General features: G+C 45.0%; 1 protein-coding gene across 1 annotated transcript; it reads left to right on the forward strand.

The window, feature by feature from the left end:
• The first annotated feature begins 5,617 nt into the window (after positions 1–5,617).
• Positions 5,618–8,204, forward strand: HILPDA (hypoxia inducible lipid droplet associated). Its single transcript, XM_023223549.1, has 2 exons — positions 5,618–5,806; positions 6,977–8,204. Exon 2 carries the CDS (start codon positions 7,045–7,047, stop codon positions 7,234–7,236), a length of 192 nt encoding a protein of 63 aa, XP_023079317.1. The 5' UTR covers positions 5,618–5,806; positions 6,977–7,044; the 3' UTR covers positions 7,237–8,204.
• Positions 8,205–18,853: the final 10,649 nt, after the last annotated feature.

Raw genomic sequence — 18,853 nt, forward strand, 5'->3', positions numbered from 1 at the left:
GATTGACGTCACCTGGCGCATGCCCAGTTGGTCTGCACCTTCCCGGGTGCTGGCTGCATTTTCGCGCGCGCGGGAAGAGTTGGTGGTGAAGAAGAACCCGGAAGTGCACCATCTTGCCTCGGTTCGTCCAAACAGGTGGGACTACAGGTCAGCACCATCATGCCCGGCTAATTTTTGATTTTTTTGTAGAGGCAGGGTTTCACCATGTTGGCAGGCTGGTCTCAAACTCCTCACCTTCAGTGATCTGCTCACCTTGGTCTCTGTGCTGGGATCCTCAAAGTGCTGGGATTACAGGTGGAAGCCACTACGCCCGGCCCTGGATTTACCTATTCTGACATGTCACATAAGTGGAATCATACAATATGTGCTCTTTTGTTTCTGGTTTCCTTCACTTAGCATAATGTGTTCAAGGTGCATCCATATTATAGCATGTATCAATACTTCATTTTTTATGGCTGAATAATATTCCATTGTATCACATTTTGTTTATCTTTTAGACAGTTGATGGATATTTGGGTTGTTTCTACTTTTTTGGTTATTATGAATAATGCTGCTATGGACATTTGTGTATAAGCATTTGTATGTGAACATACATCTTCAGTTCACTTGGATATATATTTAGGAGCGAAATTGCTGGATCATATGGTAATTCTATGTTTAACTTTTTGAGGAACTATTCTAAAGCAGCTGCACTATTTTACATTCTAACAGCAACGTATGAGGGTTCTATTTTCTCTACATTTTCATCAACATTTGTTCTTTTCTGGGTTTTTTTTGCTTGTTTGTGTTATAGCCATCCTAGTGAGTGTGAGGTGGTGTCTCATTGTATTCTATTTTTTATGTTCATTTTAACATAAACTGTAGCATACTGTACACATACTATATACCCTTTTCATTTAACAATATATTGTAGAGATCTTGTCAATAAGTACGGAACTTACTCTCTTTTTTCTGGCTTTATGGTAATTCACTGTCTGAATGCACCATCTTTTATTTAACCAGTTCTCTATCTATGGGCTGTTTCTTCCAGTCTTTCACTATTACAAACAGTGCTGTAACAACTACCTTTACATACTCCATTCTCTACATGTGGAAGTCTGTCTGTAAGGATAAATCCTAAAAATTGAATTCTGGGCTAAAGGGTATGTGTATGCTTTTATTTTTACAGATATTGCCAAATGGTACTCAGTGGTTTTTTTTTTTTTTTTTTTTTTGAGGCAGAGTCTCGCTCTGTCCCCCCCGGGCTGGAGTGCAGTGGCCGGATCTCAGCTCACTGCAAGCTCCGCCTCCCGGATTTACGCCATTCTCCTGCCTCAGCCTCCCGAGTAGCTGGGACTACAGGCGCCCGCCACCTCGCCCGGCTAGTTTTTTGTATTTTTAGTAGAGACGAGGTTTCACCGTGTTAGCCAGGATGGTCTCGATCTCCTGACCTCGTGATCTGCCCGTCTCGGCCTTCCAAAGTGCTGGGATTACAGGCTTGAGCCACCGTGCCCGGCCTCAGTGGTCTTTTTTAACACCTCAATGGTCTTGAGGTGTTTTTTTAAAAAAAGTGTGGGTTGGGGAAACAATTACTGACAAATTGATTTCACTTATCAGAAATGTAAGTACATGTTCTTTAAATGAACACTGGATGATAAGATCAAATTTGTGAAAATACTTGTGTTCTTAGTATGGTACTCTTGTGTGGGTTGACTTCAGAATCACTTCTTTTTAGCGGCTTTGGGAGAAGGGCAGCTTATAAAAAGCTTTCCTTGGTTGCAGTTCCAAGGAGGAGGTAGAGCCTGAAAACGGCTTGTCTTGGGGCCCTTATCTACCTTTCCTTGGTGAAACAATGGGTACTCACTGAAGATACTGGGTAAAATATTCATTCATTTATTCCTTCAATCAATAAATATTTATCAAAAGCCTACTATTTTGTGCTAGCTGCTGGAGATGGAATGGAAACAAAATCAGACCAAACACTCCTTTCACTGACTTTTCAGGCTTTTGAAGGGATGCAGACATTAATACAACTAAGGGCAAAGTAACACATTGGGAGAGAAATGTCTATCATGCCACTGGAGCCTGGAACAGGGCCTGAGGGTCAGCAAGGGTGACCAGAGGAAATATGTTTGAATTGAGATGTGAAAGATGAGTAAAAGACTAGGTGAAGAAAGTCTCTTCTTCCTCTGGAGGAAAAAGCATAGTTAACAAATAAAGAAGGTTGGGTACGGTGGCTCACACCTGTAATCCCAGCACTTTGGGAGGCTGAGGTGGGAGGACTGCTAGAGCTCATGAGTTTGAGACCAGTCAGGGCAGCATGGAGAGACCCCACGTCTACAAAAAAAAAAAAAAAGAAAGAAAGGAAAGAAAAGAAAGGAAAAGAGAGAGAGAGAGAAATTAATTAATTAATTAGCTGGGTGTGGTGATGTTTGCCTGTAGTCCCAGCTACTCAGGAGGCTGAGGTGGGAGGATAGCTTGAGCCCAGTAAGTCAAGGCTGCAGTGAGCAGTGATCGTGCCACTGTACTCCAGTCTGGAAAACAGAGTGAGACCCTTTCTCAACAACAATAACAACAACAAATAAAGAAGAGAGGCAATAATACCTACCTCATAGCATCATTAGAAAAATTAAACAGGCCAGGAGTGGTGGCTCACACCTGTAATCCTAGCACTTTGGGAAGCCGAGGCGGGTGGATTACGAGGGCAGGAGATCGAGACCATCCTGGCTAACACAGTGAAACCCCATCTCTACTAAAGAATACAAAAAATTAGCCGGGTGTGGTGGCGAGCGCCTATAGTCCCAGCTACTTGGGAGGCTGAGGCAGGAGAATGGCGTGAACCTGGGAGGCGGAGATTGCAGTGAGCCAAGATCGTGCCACTGCACTCCAGCCTGGGCGGCAGAGTGAGACTCTGTCTCAGAAAAATAAAAAAGAAGAAAAATTAAATAATACATGTAATGTATTTAGCAAAATGTTCAGCACATATCAGTTACTTGAAGAATGATTATTTTGTTTCCACTATCTTTTTTTTTTTTTTTTGAGATGGAGTTTCGCTCTTGTTGCCCAGGCTGGAGTGCAATGGCTTGATCACAGCTCAGTGCAACCTCTGCCTCCCAGGTTCAGGTGATTCTCCTGCCTCAGCCTCCTGAGTAGCTGGGATTACAGGCATGTCCCACCATGCCTAGCTAATTTTATATTTTTAGTAGAGATGGGGTTTCTCCATGTTGGTCAGCCTGGTCTCGAAACTCCCGACATCAGGCGATCTGCCTGCCACAGCCTCTCAAAGTACTGGGATTACAGGCGCGAGCCACCACCCTCAGCTCTTTTTTTTTTTTTTTTTTTTTTTAAATAACCATAGTGAATGTTAAAATCCCAGTTCCCCAAGCAAAACATTACTACCCTAGTTAGGTACTTACTTCTAAGCTCTACCCCCACACTGCCTTGGGTTGTTAGTTATCTTATCTTATTCAGGTCTTGTTTACTCAACCAGGTGACAGGTTTATTTAGAACAAGAATCTGGCTTTACAAAATAATAGCTACTATTTATTGAGCATATATGACATACTCTATGTGTATTATTTCCAACCCTCACAACAACCCTGTTTTACAGATTATTTTCCTCATTGTACAGATTAAGAAACTAAAATTCAAAGGGGTCAGTTAGCCTGGCCAAGGTGTTGAAAGCAGGACTAAATCCTGATGCAGTTAGCTACATTTGTAGCTGACAGATGGAAAAGCATAGAGCTGCCCTCACCCAAGCCCTTCTTATTTCCAACTGGCATGACCTTTAGACAGTGGCAGTGAATATGGGGAGAAAGAATTGTTGGAGAGGTGCCCATCCCTTCTTCCAGCTGAGTGAAGTATAAATTTAGAATTCAAACTAAGTAGAACCCAAAGGGTCATTGTAGAATTCCCACATTCATTCATCAAGCCTACGCTGCTAATGAGCAAAATTCCTCACTGGGAATTTTGTAGTTGATGATACAGATAGCATGCTAACACTCATGGAATGTTTTCTATGTGCCAGGCATTGTTCTAAGTGCTTTATATGGATTAATTCATTTAATATCCAGGCTAAGACTGTTATGATCTCACATAACAGCTGAGGAAACCAAATTACAGGAAGCTTAAAGGGTTCGCCCAAGGCCTTCACCTGGCAAAGTAGTGGCGTTTGGATCTGGCACTGATTTCGCAGCTTGAGACCTATTTAATAACAGTGTGAAAGAAGGGTCACAGAGTCAAGCAAAAAAACAGACGAAACTCTGGTATAGCGAAGGACCAAAAGCTCTGCGGACTGAGCAGGAAAGTTGGTTCCAAATGTCTGCCTGCCTGCCAGCAGACCTCCAGCCCCAACCTTCTGCTTTCCCGGCTTCCCCACCCCCTCATTCCCGACAGACCACTGCCAGCCAGCCAGGAAAGGAGGGGAAAGGTCGCAGTGGGGATTGGCTCCTCCCTTCCCGTCCAACAGCCCTTGTTCAGCAGAGCCCGCCGAGCTCGCTGAGATGTGGAAAGTCACAGGGTTCTTTCCCATCCGGCACGGGAACTTGACCCGGGTACACGGAACCGCCAGTTCTGAAGCCACCAGCGGCCTTCCTTTCCGCGGCGTGTACATCCCTTCCCGGGGGTCCTCCCCATTCCCAGTGTCTCTCCGGGACTCTACTTTCGGAGATCCCCCGTTGCGTGCTCTCAAGACAGACCGCACAGTCTTGGCTGAGTGGGTGGGGGGTGCTTAGTAAGGCAGCCCAGCCCCCAAATCTGGGCATAAGGCTGTTCTGTGACCTCCTGGTTCTTTAGTTCAAGCCGAAAGCACCCTTAAAAATCATCTAGCGGCCGGGCGCGGTGACTCACGCCTGTAGCCCCAGCACTTTGGGAGGCCGAGGTGGGAGGATGGCTTGAGATCAGGGGTTCGAGACCAGCCTGGGCAACACAGCAAGAGAAAAAGAAAAAGAAAAAGAAGAAAAAAGTGGCCAATGTCTTCATTATAGATGAGAAAACTGAGGCCCATTTAAATATCAAGTGACTTGCCCATATGCAGTTAGGATCCCACACCAAGGCCAGGAGTATTTCACGTTTTCTTAAACGACACGACAAACTCTCATAGAAAGTAGAGCTTGCAGAGCTTCATGTGGTGCACAAGGGCCTCACCATTCCAGAGATACCGATGGCAACTGAAACTCGGGATTTGGAATGTTGGTACCTCTATGAAGTGAAACAAAACCCGCTCTTCAGTCCTTGAAGAAAATAACGAGTGGGTAGGGGTCTGGTGCCCTCTGACAATTTAGCGCTTGCCGAAATCTCTGGGGAAGCACCCACCCTCCACTGCAGGGCTTCACCTACACGAAAGCCGTCGGTGATTTTCACCTACTGGGGACGAGGGATATGTGCTCTCTGACTCCTTCAAATGTTTTCTACAGCAGAGATGGCAGTCGAGATTAATTCATACGCCTCGTCTCACTCCAGAACACAATGACTCAAAACCGCACGACGTGTACTTTTGGAAACAGCTCTGCGGGAGACCACCTTGGACAGTCCCCAAACCCCGTCGCCCGCGGGGCGGGGCCGCGGACGTGCGTCCCTGCGTGTGCGCCCCGGCGCGTGCGTGCGGCCTCCAGTGCGCTTGCGCGTGCCCTCCGGGGGCAGGCCCGCGACTATAAGGGGCGGAGGCTCGGTGGCTTTGCTCGGCGCTCTGCAGGTGACCGCGCTTTTGTCTCCAGTGAGTTTTGTGGCGGGAAGCTTCTGCGCTGCTGCTTAGTAACCGACTCTCCTCCCGACTCTTGCACGACCTGCTGCTACAGCCGGCGACCCACTCCCTGCGCTTCCTCCGGAGGTGAGCGGCCGGTGGGCTTCCCCGGCTCCCCACCCCCATCGGCAGAGTGCTGGCCGGGGTAGCAGCCTCGGGTTCCAGGGCTGGGGGTGCGCCGCCGGGAGCCTCTCTCCTCGCCCCCTGCCATTCGGGGTCCCCAGTCAGCCGTCAGCCCTGTTTTGTCCTGAGGTGGCCCTAACTAGGATCCACGTGACCCATCCCATGCCCACCGGTGCTGAGTTAGGCATCCCTGCCATGCCCTCCCAAAGCACCTTCACCATCTCCTTCCTGTCCCAACACTTAGCGTGTTGCGTGGTAACTACCCTTTGTCTATAAGGTTTGCCATGTGGCCCTAGTATATTCCAAGGTACCTACCACATTGAAGATATTCATGGTATGTTTGTTAAATAAATGAACTTGATAGATTGGACCCTTGAAGAGTAATTTGGACTTGCAAAAAGTTTAGTTAACTGCAGTCTGTGATGTGGGAGAGACCTCTAGGCAGGTTGCTTTCTCTAGGGCATGTCCTTATATTTCCCATTACCCACCACCCCCCTGCAAAAGGACTGGGCCTATTTCAGGAAGGTGACTGATACCTGCACTGTAGCACAGGGGTTGTGCATTGTGCCTTGCAAGAACAAAGTTTTCAAGAAAGTAAAAGTTTGTGTTTGAGATGGAATTTCGCTTTTGTCGCCCAGGCTGGAGTGCAATGGCTCAATCTTGGCTCACTGCAACCTCTGCCTCCCAGGTTCAAGCGATTCTGCCTCAGCCTCCGGAGTAGCTGGGATTACAGGCATGTGCCACCACGCCCGGCTAATTTTTGTATTTGTAGTAGAGACAGGGTTTCACCATGTTGGTCAGGCTGGTCTCGAACTCCTGACCTCAGGTGATCCACCCGCCTCGGCCTCCCAAAGTGCTGGGATTACAGACGTGAGCCACCGCTCCTGGCCTAAGAAAGTCAATGTTTTAAGAAGTGTTCTTGAATTAGTCCAAGAAGCAAGACTGGCTCCATAGCCATGAAGTTTGCAACGTAAAATATTCTTGGAGAGTTGCTGTGCAAGAACATCCCCTGGTCTCTGTGTCCCTCACTGGCTAAGCCTCTCTTTCAGCCCCGTGAGAGGACAGAAGAGTCAGGGCTGGATGCATGCATACCCCCAAAAGGCTATAGATTAATCCTTTCCTCTTTTTCCTCAGGGTTCAGAGGCCTTTCAGAAGGAGAAGGCAGCTCTGCTTCTCTGCAGAGGAGTAGGGTCCTTTCAGCCATGAAGCATGTGTTGAACCTCTACCTTTTAGGTGTGGTGCTGACGCTACTCTCCATCTTCGTTAGAGTGATGGAGTCCCTAGAGGGCTTACTAGAGAACCCATTGCCTGGGACCTCCTGGATCACCAGAAGCCAACTAACCAACACAGAACCCACCAAGGGCCTTCCAGACCATCCATCCAGAAGCATGTGATAAGACCTCCTTCTGTGCTGGCCATATTTTGGAACACTGACCTACACATGTCCAGAAGGGAATCCCATTCCTAGAAGGCAGGCTGAGCACCAGTGTAACCAGAGAACTAACTATTACTAGGCCTTGAAGGACCTGCCTAACTGGATGCTCATTGTCTGGACAAGGCCTGTTTAGGCCGGTCGCTCATGCCTGTAATCCTAGCCCTTTGGGAGGCTGAGGTGGGTGGATCACGTGAGGTCAGGAGTTTGAGACCAGCCTCGCCAACATGGCGAAACCCCGTCTCTACTAAAAATACAAAAGTTAGCTGGGTGTGGTGGCAGAGGCCTATAATCCCAGCTACTTGGGAGGCTGAGGCAGGAGAATTGCTTGAACCCAGGGGCAGAGGTTATAGTGAGTTGAGATCGCACTGCTGTACCCAGCCTGGGCCACAGAGCAAGACTCCATGTCAAAAAAAAAAAAAAGCCTGTTTAATGCACTGGTGGGAATGGATTGCTTATGGCTGTGAGATAGGTTGGTCTCGCCCTTACCTCGCAGAAGCTTACCCCAGGGTCTGGTGTATACTGTGCTTTTCTCAGCAGTGTGGCTCTGACATCTCTTAGATGTCCCAACTTCAACTGTTGGGAGATGGTGATGTTTTCAACCCTGCTTCCTAAACATCTGCCAGGGATTCCTTTAGTCTTGAATGTGTTATGCTCAGTTATTTGGTGTTCAGCCTCTCTTCCACAAGAGCTCCTCCATGTTTGGATAGCAGTTGAAGAGGTGTGTGGGTGGGCTGTTGGGAGGGAGAGGATGGAGTGTTCAGTGCCCATTTCTCATTGTTTTACATTTTAAAGTCCTTCCTCCAATATAGTGTGTATTGGTCTGAAGAGGGAGGTGGGATACCAAAGCCTGCTCAAGTTATGGACATTGTGGCCACCATGTGGCTTAAATGTTTTTTTCTAATTAATAAAGTGGAATATGTATTTCTACTGTGTGTCATGTTGACTTCTGCTCTTGAAATTCGCGGTAGGGAGGGTCTTAATTTCTAGACCTGAGGTTTAATATCTCAATACTTTGGAGCAGGAAAGTGCTTAAATCACTTTGTTTAAAACATAGTATCAATAGACCTCTGAAGTTGGGGCAGAGGCAGTTGGGTCTGCCCTGTATCAACCAGTTGTGTGAGCCTAGGCCACGACTATTGCAGGCCTGTCATGACTAGATCTGTAAAGAAGAAAAGTGATCACCACTTCCAGCCCCTCTCCTTGAGTCTCTGGGACAAAGAGGACTGTCATTCCAGGAGGCCATGAGCTTTTTCTTCTGTACTCTTCAGCATGTTTTACCTACCAAAAAGTATGCTTAATTCGGATTGTTCTCAAAGTCAGTTGGTAAAGTGTCTACACCACACAGATGATTATTTCTGCTCTCCCAGATCTAAGCAACTTGGCCTTTACTCAAAGTTGGAGGGTTTTTTGTTTTGTTTTGTTTTGTTTTGTTTTGTTTTGTTTTCTTGTATCCACCACTCTTGTACTCCCTGTCCCATGTACAATTGTATTCACTCCTCTGCCTGTGACAATATAGTTACACTCCCATCTGGGCATGTGCATCATTTTATTAATTTGATTTACTTTTGCTAAAGCGAAACAATGGAGTATAGCGTCTTCTGTTAAGCCAGTTTTGCTTCCTGAGTGTTCTTAAAGTGTCACCACCCTAGAAGCCTGTGGGTTAAGCATCACTTTCATTTACTGCACTGTGGTTGTCACTAGTGTTATTTATCAAGTATTTCCAGTTTCCCACCTTCTGGGTACATGGTAAGTTGGTTCCCTTGTGGCTGGCGGGGTTTATATGACTGTTATTTTGTTAGCATAGTACTACTCAAAAATCTATTTGGCTTTTTCTCTCTGGTTTCAGAGTTTCATATGCCAGTAGTTACCCTCTTCTAGTTGTATTTCTTATATTTGATGTGTTTTCTTATTCTCATGCCTCTAATTTGGGGTATTTTTGAACCTTCAATTGAAGAGCCTATACCTTAAGTCTCTCCTCCAAGTGGTTTAGTTTAATTGAAGTGATCTGTGTGCCACCACCCCCTTGTGGTTGGATGGGGCCATGTCATTAGCTCATGGGGCCAATGAGCTGTGAGTGGTAGTGACTTGTGTTATTTCTATGTGAGAGCATTTCAGTGCTGGAGAAATCTGCGAGGCCCTCTTTTTCCCTCTGTGCAGTGACCAGCAATGCTTCCTATGGAACTGTTCATTAGTGTAGGTCCTGGAATGATGCCATGGCGCAGGGCCCTTAATCTGTCCAATCTGACAGGCCCAGTAAAAGGACTGGGCCTGTTTCAGTAAGGTGACTGATACCTGCACTGTAGCACAGAAATTGTGCTACTGATATCTGGGGGTTTTGTTAACTGAAGTATAACTTAACCTATCCTGACTGGTACATTGTGTACAGCACCAATTGGATGCCAGGCATCAGCTAATACCTCATCGCTACCTGCCTCAACATGTATACAAGGTAGTGGGAGGAAAGCATGTGAACAAATAATGTGTCATGGTTTTGTGATAGAAATATGTACACAGGATAGTGGGTACATAAAGTTACTTGGAGGCTGGAGGGGGGTGTTCAGGAAAGGCTTCTTAGAGGATCTCAACCACTACCTGCCTCAAAATGTACACGAGGTAGTGGGGGGAAAGCATGTGAACAAATAATATGTCATGGTTTTGTGATAGGAATATGTATACAGGATAGTGGGTACATAAAGTTATTTGTAGGCAGGAGAGGGATGTTCAGGAAAAGCTTCTTAGAGGATCTCAATTTTTAAAAATACGTAGGTTGTAGGCCTGCTGGCCAACTTAGGAAAAGGTGTCTCAGTGGAGGGAACAATGGGAGCAAAGGCATGGAGATGAGCCTATGCACAGCTCATTTAGAAAACTGCAAGTACAGGCCAGGCCCAGTGGCTCACGCCTGTAATCCCAGCACTTTGGGAGGCCTAGGCGGGCGGATCACCTGAGGTCAGGAGTTTGTGACCAGCCTGGTCAACATGGTGAAACGCCATCTCTATTAAAAAATCCAAAAAATTAGCTGGGTGTGGTGGCAGGTGCCTGAAATCCCAGCTATTCAGGAGGCTGAGGCAAGAGAATCACTTAAATTTGGGGGTCAGAGGTTGCAGTGAGCCAAGATGCGCCATTGTACTCCAGCCTGTGCAACAGGAGCAAAACTCCATCTCAAAACTGCAAGTACAGGCCAGGCACAGTGGCTCATACCTGTAACCCCAGCACTTTGGGAGGCTGAGGCAGGAGGATTGCTTGAGCCCAAGAGTTTAAGACCAGCCTGGGGAACAGAGCAGGACCCCATCTCTATTAAGAATAATAATAATAATAATTAAAAAAAATTTTTTCCATTCAGGGTCTCTTTCTGTTGCCCAGACTGGAGTGCAGTGGTGGGATGTTGGTTCACTGCAACCTCCATCTCCCGGGCTCAAGCAAGTCTCCTGTCTCAGCCTCCCCAGTAGCTGGTACTACAGGTGCACGCCACCATGCCCAGCTAATTTTTGTATTTTTTGTAGAGATGGAGTTTCACCATGTTGCCCAGACTGTCCTCAAACCCCTGGACTCAAGTGATCCACCCACTTTGGCCTCCCAAAGTGCTGGGATTACAGGTGTGAGCCACAGCACCCTGCCAGCACCCCCGCCAACATTTTTTTAAACGTTAGCTGGGCATAGTGGCACATGCCTGTAGTCCTAGCTACCAATGAGGCTGAAGTGGAGGATCATTTGAGCCCAGGAGTTTGAGGCTGCAGTGAGCCATGATCATGCCATTGTGCTCCAGCCTAGGTGACAGAACTAGACCCTGTCTCAAAAAATTAAGCCTGGGCACGGTGGCTCACGCCTGTAATCCCCGCACTTTGGGAGGCTGAGGCAGGTAGATCATTTGAGATCAGGAGTTCGAGACCAGCCTGGGCAATATGGTGAAACCCCGTCTCCACTAAAAATACAAAAATTAGCTGGGCATGGTGGTGGGCATCTGTAGTCCCAGCTACTGGGGAGGCTGAGACAGGAGAATTGCTTGAACCTGGGAGGCAGAGGTTGCAGTGAGCCGAAATCATGCCACTGCACTCCAGCCTGGGTGACAGAGTGAGACTCCATCTCAAAATAAATAAATAATAATAAATAAATAATTTTTCAAACTGCAAGTACAAATTTTAAATCTCTTACTAGCTTGTGGCCTGAACTCTAGTGCCACCTAGTGGACTCTAAAGAAGGAACTATTTTATATACTGTATGCTGTGTAATGCTTTCTGAACTTGAATGACTGTGCCTCTGAAGCTTAAGATAACTATGAGAGGCCGGGCGCGGTGGCTCAAGCCTGTAATCCCAGCACTTTGGGAGGCCGAGACAGGCGGATCACGAGGTCAGGAGATCGAGACCATCCTGGCTAACATGGTGAAACCCCGTCTCTACTAAAAAATACAAAAAACTAGCCGGGCGAGGTGGCGGGCGCCTGTAGTCCCAGCTACTCGGGAGGCTGAGGCAGGAGAATGGCATAAACCCGGGAGGCAGAGCTTGCAGTGAGCTGAGATCCGGCCACTGCACTCCAGCCTGGGCGACAGAGCGAGACTCCGTCTCAAAACAACAACAACAACAACAAAAAGATAACTATGAGAATATTAAGGGCTGGAAGATAAGATCTATCCCAGCACTGTCCAATAAAAACATAATGCAAGCCATATATATAATTTAAAATTTTCTAGTGTCCACATTAAAGAGTAAAAAGAAACCAAAGATATTTTTAACATATTTAATGCAATGTATTCAAGATATCATTCCAAAATATAACATAAAGTGTTATTAATGAGATATTTTAAATAATTTTTCGGGGTACCAAGTTTGTATACTGGTGGGCATTTTATATTTACAATACGTCACTACTTGGATTTGCCACATTTTCTTTAGTTTTTGTTGTTGGTGCTGTTTTTTTGTTTGTTTGTTTGTTTGAGAGTCTTGCTCTGTTGCCCATGCTGGAGTGCAGTGGTGCAATCTTGGCTTACTGCACCCTCCGCCTCTGGGTTCAAGCAATTCTTGTGCATCACCCTCCTGAGTAGCTGGGATTACTGGTGCCCGCCACCACGCTGGGCTAATTTTTTTATTTTTGGTAAAGATGGCGATTCACCATGTTTGCGAGGCTGATTTTGAACTCTTGGCCTCATGTGATCTGCCTGCCTCAGCCTTCCAAAGTGTTGGGGTTACAGGCATGAGCCACCGCACCCGGCCTGGATTTGTCACATTTTAAATGCTCACCGGTCACATGTGGTAAGTTAATGGCTGCTGCAATAGACAGTGCTGGTCTAGCCCAGTCTTTTTACTGCTGAGGAAATTGGCACAAGACGATAGGTAACTTAGACAGTATTATTGAGCTAATGAGTAGTCAATTCCCAGAATGCAGCTCTATTCCCTCCTTCATGCTTTTTTTTCTTCTTTTCCTAAGACTCTGAAATGTAGTATAACAAAGCATGTCAATAATGAGCTTTGTCACTCTCAGGACATTCTTAGGTGGAACATGGAATTTGATTTCTTTCCTTTATTATTATTTTTTTTAATTAAAGGAAACCCAATGTAAAATTCAAAATGGGTATTACTTAGAATATTTGCATGCTGTCTTGCCCATAGACCACCGACAATGCCTACAGACTTGATTTGCTTTATATGGCAAAAATATGTCAAATTAACCACTCATAATTAATCACTTGAACATTGTTTTTATTACTATTTCCTTTTAGATCATGTCCATACACATGGGGATATTTATTTATTTATTTATTTATTTATTTATTTATTTATTTATTTGGCAGTGCCTCGCTCTGTTGCCCAGGCTAGAATGCAGTGGTACCATTTCAGCTCACTGCAACCTCCACCCTTCAGGATCAAGCGATTTTCCTGCCTCAGCCTCCTGAATAGCTGGGACCACAGGCACCCGCCACCACGCCCGGCTAATTTTTGCATTTTTAGTAGAGACAGGGTTTCACCATGTTGGCCGGGCTGGTCTTGAACTCCTGACCTCAAGTGATCCACCCGCTTCAGCCTCCCAAAGTGCTGGGATTACAGGCATGAGCCACCGCGTCCAGCCAGGAATTTCTATATTGTTTTAATAGTATAAATGCAATTTGGCCTTTTTTTGTTTTTTCTTTTACTTACCATTATAACCTGCAGAATTAAATAACTAATAAAAGTAGGGAGTCCAATGTAATCTGAGGAATTCTAATTTGGAGAACATTATACTCACATAAGACTTATTAGCAAAATATAATGTTAACTAAAGAAATACTATATAAAGTTCTCAGGATTTAATAGATCTTAGGTGCCCAGAGGTGACAGAAATTAATAATTGGATGGAAGAATACAGAGAAGGCAAGATAATTCATGCTGGAAATGTGCTAAAAGTGCTTCAAAGGGAAAATTATTACCCAGTAACCAAAAAGAAACCTGCTTTCCTCTCCCTTTTTATGCAAAGCTTTCCCTTCTTTTTTGGATATTTCTTCTTGGTGGTGGTGGTGGGCTGTATTTGTTGGGGTTAGTATATTAGTTGTCAATTGTTGTGTAACAAATATACCTTAACTTAGCAGTTTCAAGCAATTATTGCCTCATACAGTTGCTGATGGTCAGGAATCTGGGAGTGGCTTAGCTGCATGGTTCCGGCTCTGAGCCAGAACCTCTCATGAGGTTGCAGTCAAGCTGTTGGCCTGGGACTGCAGTCATCTGAAGTCTCATCGGCAGCTAGAGGATTCATTTCCAAGTTAGCTCACATGGCTGTTGGCAGGCCTTCATTCCTGGATGGCTATTGGCTGGAGGCCTAAGTTCTTCACCATGTGGACCTCTCCACAAGGCTGCTCATGACATGGCAGATGGCTTCCCTTTGGGTGGAATGATGGGGGGCGAGGGCCAGGGTGGGGGTGGTATGGAGAGAGAAAAAACTACCAAGATGAAAACTGCAGTGACTTTTATAGCCTAATATTGGAAGGGACATATCACTACTTGTGCCTTATCCTTTCAGTCACACAGACTAACCCTGATATGTTATGGATAGGGACTTGGAGACTACTCCAAAGACCAGGAGGCGATGATCACTGGGGTCCTCTTGGAGACTGGCCACCAGTCTCCAACCACAGTTGCCTTTTCCTTTTCAGGTCACTTACAAGGGTCTTTGTTGCTATGGAGGTGGATGTGGGCATAATCAAAGGATACATGTTGTACAGGCCTTTATTATACAAACCTCTGCAATAACACAATGAATAACACACGGCCAACACAGTTATACAGTGTTAAATTGGAGTGGAAAGGGAGGAATCAGAATTTCATGTGATAGAACACTTGAAGTCTGCCTGTGCACATGTATGAATACGCATTAGGGAGAAGTGAAAGGGTGACTCGAAAATCTTCCTAAAGTAATATTATCTAGAAAGTTTGAGAGGTTTAATTGTGGCTAACAAGATTTACTGAAGATAAAATGTTCCTGGGGCCTTAATAGTTTCAAGAACTTTACCAAATCAAGAAGGCAAATATATAGGAGTCTAAAAATTATTTAGTTTTGCATATTCATCTCAGAGTACCAATTATAATTTTGTTTATTTTTAATTTTAAAAAGTTTAGAACAAAACAAGAGAACTAATTACAATGTTAAAAAGGAACAGAGGAAGGATAGATTTGGGGCCAATTATATTCCCGTTTGGGTTTTCGTTACTATAAAAATGGAAATACTAAAAGATTTTTAAAAATGAGTACGGTAATAGAGTACAAATCTGCAAATGATGAATCAGCAATTATATTTTTATATCAAATAGGGTATGTTTATGATATTGATATAGTATTAATACACTGTGAATTTATTTATTCATTTATTTTGAGATGGAGTCTTGCTCTGTCACCCAGGCTGGAGTGCAGTGTGCAATCTCAGCTCACTGCAACCTCTGTGATATGGTTTAGCTGTGTCCCCACCCAAATCTCATCTTGAATTCCTATGTGTTGTGGGAGGGACCTGGTGGAAGGTGATTGAATCATAGGGCAATCAATTCTTTCCTGTGCTGTTCTCATGATAGTAAATAAGTCTCACAAGATCTGATTTTTTTTTTTTTTTTTTTTTTTTTTTTTGAGACAGAGTCTCACTCTGTCACCTGGGCTGGAGTGAAGTGGCACAATCTCGGCTCACTGCAGCCTCTGCCTCCCGGGTTCAAACAATTCTCCTGTCTCAGCCTCCCAAGTAGTTGGGATTACAGTTGCCTGCCACCATGCCTGGCTAATTTTTGTATTTTTAGTGGAGAGGGGGTTTCACCATTGTTGGCCAGGCTGGCCTTGAAGTGCTGACTTCAGATAATCTGCCTGCCTTAACCTCCCAAAGTGCTGGGATTACAGGCGTGAGCCACTGTGCCCAGCTGAGATCTGATGGTTTTAAAAAGAGGAGTTCCCCTGCACGAGATCTCTGTTTTTGCCTGCTACCATTCATGTAAGATGTGACTTGCTCCTTCTTGCCTTCTGTCATGACTATGAGGCTTCCCCAGCTACATGGAACTGTAAGTTCAATTAAACTTCTTTTCTTTGTAAATTGCCCAGTCTCAGGTATGTCTTTATCAGCAGCATGAAAATGGACTAATACAGTAAATTGGTACCAGAAGTGGGGTGTTGCTGAAAAGATACCTGAAAATGTGGAAACGACTTTGGAACTGGGTAATAGGCAGAGGTTGGAACAGTTTAGAGGGCTCAGAAGAAGATAGGAAAATGTGGAAAAACTTGGAACTTTCTAGAGACTTGTTGAATGGCTTTGCCAAAAATGCTAATAGTGATATGGACAATAAGATGCAGGCTGAGGTGGTCTCAGATGGAGATGAGGAACTTATTGGGAACTGGAGCAAAGGTAACTCTTGTTATGTTTTAGCAAAGCAACTGGCAGCATTTTGCCCCTGCCCTAGAGATTTGTGGAACTTTGAACTTGAGAGAGGTGCTTTAGGGTATCTGGCAGAAGAAATTTCTAAACAGCAAAGCCTTCAAGAGGTGACTTGGGTGCTGTTGAAAGCATTCAGTTTTAAAAGGGAAAAAGAGCATAAAGGTTTGAAAAATTTGCAGCCTGGCAATGCGATAGAAAAGAAAATTCCATTTTCTGAAGAGAAATTCAAGCCAGCTGCAGAAATTTGCATAAGGAAGGAGCAGCCAATGTTAATCCCCAAGACAATGGGGAAAATGTCTCCAGGCCATGTCAGAGGTCTTCACGGCAGTCCCTCCCATCACAGGCCCAGAAGCCTAGGAGGAAAAAGTGGTTTCATGGGCTGGGCCTAGGGTCCCCAAGCTATGTGCAGCCTGGGGTTTGGTCCACTGCATCCCAGCTGCCCCAGCTATGGCTGAAAAGGGCCAACATAGAGCTTGGGCCCTGGCTTTAGATAGTGCAAGCCCCAAGCCTTGTGGTGTTGAGCTTCCATGTGGTGTTGAGCCTGCAGGTGCACAGAAGTCAAGAATTGAGATTTGGGAACCTCCACCTAGATTTCAGAAGATGTATGGAAATGCCTGGATGCCCAGTCAGAAATTTGCGCAGGGGCAGGGCTCTCATGGAGAACCTCTGCTAGAGAAGTGCAGAAGGGAAATGTGGGGTCAGAACCCCCCCAACAGAGTCCCTACTAGGTCCCTGTCCTCCAGATCCCAGAATGGTAGATCCACTGACAGCTTGCACCATGCGCCTGGAAAAGCCACAGACACTCAATGCCAGCCTGTGAAAATAGCCAGGAGGGAGACTGTATCCTACAAAGTCACAGGGACAGAGCTGACCAAGACCATGGGAACCTACCTCTTGCATCAGCATGACCTGGATGTGAGACATGGCGTCAAAGGAGATCATTTTGGAGCTCTAAGATTTGACTGCCCTGCTGGATTTTGGACTTGCATGGGACCTGTAGCCCATTTGTTTTGGCCAATTTCTCCCATTTGGAATGGATGTATTTATCCAATGCCTGTACCCCCATTATATCCAGGAAGTAACTAACCTGCTTTTGATTTTACAGGCTCATAGGTGGAAGGGACTTGCCTTGTCTCAGATGAGACTTTGGACTGAGGACTTTTGAGTTAATGCTGAAATGAGTTAAGACTTTGGGGGACTTTCGGGAAGGCATGATTGGTTTTGAAATGTGAGATCATGAGATTTGGGAGGGGCCAGGGGTGGAATGATATGATTTGGCTGTGTCCCCATCCAGATCTCATCCTGAATTCCCATGCATTGTGGGAGGGACCTGGTGGGAGGTCACTGAATGATGGGGGCAAGTCTTTTCTGTACTGTTCTCATGATAGTGAATAAGTCTCATGAGATCTGATGGTTTTAAAGAGAGGAGTTTCCCCACACAAACTCTCTCTCTCTGCCTGCTGCCATCCATATAAGATGTGACTTGCTCCTCCTTGCCATCTGTCATGATTGTGAGGCTTCCCCAGCCACGTGGAACTGTAAGTCCAATTAAACCTCTTTCCTTTGTAAATTATCCAGTCTTGGGTATGTCTTTATCAGCAGTGTGAAAACAGACTAATGCACTTTGCCTCCAGGTTCAAGCAATTCTCATGCCTTTGCCTCCCAAGTAGCTGGGACTACAGGTGTAGACCACCACGCCTGGCTAATTTTTGTATTTTTAGTAGAAACAGGGTTTCACCATGTTAGCCAAGCTGGTCTTGAACTTCTGACCTCAAGTGATCCACCCGCCTCAGCCTCCCAAAGTGCTAGGATTACAGGCATGAGCTGTCGCACCTGGCCTGCACTGTGAATTTATAATCCCAGTGATTAGATGTGGATATTAATGTTATTCATTTTCTTTTTACTTTATTTTATGTTTGTTTTTAATAATAATAATTCTGTAACATTTGAAGATATAAATACTTTAAATACTTTTAAAGTCATGTTAAAAATTCTTCTGATTTCAAAAACAATGAAAAAATTGATAATGTATTTGGAAATTGTAGAAATATGAGAGAATCCTAATTTATAAAATGAGGCAGTCTGATACAGGTCAGTTGTACAAGGACATTAGTACATTAGTACTGTTGATACCTTCATGTTTGGCAATTATAGTCAGGTTTTTCTTTTATGAATTTAAAATTAGTAATTTATTTTATGACCAACTTTTCAGGAGCTGTTATTGTGAAAGTCTTCTTGCTACTATGAGTTTTATCCAGTCAGAAATAGGAACCAATCATAAACAATTACTTCTATCGCTGCAAACATGTTTTTTTGAGATAGAGTCTTACTCTGTTGCCCAGGCTGGAGTGCAGTGGCACCATCTCGGCTCACTGCAACCTCCGCCTCCCGGCTTCAAGCAATTCTCCTAAGCGTAGCTGGGATTACAGGCCTGTGCCACCACGCCCAGCTAATTTTTGTATTTTTAGTAGAGACAGGGTTTCACCATGTTGGCCAGGCTGGTTTTGAACCCCTGATCTCAGGTGATCCACCCACCTTGGCCTCCCAAAGTGCTGGGATGACAGTAGTGAGCCACCGTGCCCCAAAAGAAAAAAAATTTAAATTTCATACCTTAAAAATTATCTCCTTCATGAGATCAACACCTGTGGAAAGAAAAGAAAAAAGAAAACATTATTTCCTTCAAACTAACTTGATAAAGTTTGGAAATACT

The sequence above is a fragment of the Piliocolobus tephrosceles genome, chromosome 8 (genome assembly GCF_002776525.5).
Source record: "Piliocolobus tephrosceles isolate RC106 chromosome 8, ASM277652v3, whole genome shotgun sequence".
In the NCBI taxonomy this organism is placed as follows: Eukaryota; Metazoa; Chordata; class Mammalia; order Primates; family Cercopithecidae; genus Piliocolobus; species Piliocolobus tephrosceles.

Bases quoted from the DNA above. Each gene is read 5' to 3' on its own strand.
- HILPDA (XM_023223549.1), top strand. From the start codon at position 7,045: ATGAAGCATGTGTTGAACCTCTACCTTTTAGGTGTGGTGCTGACGCTA.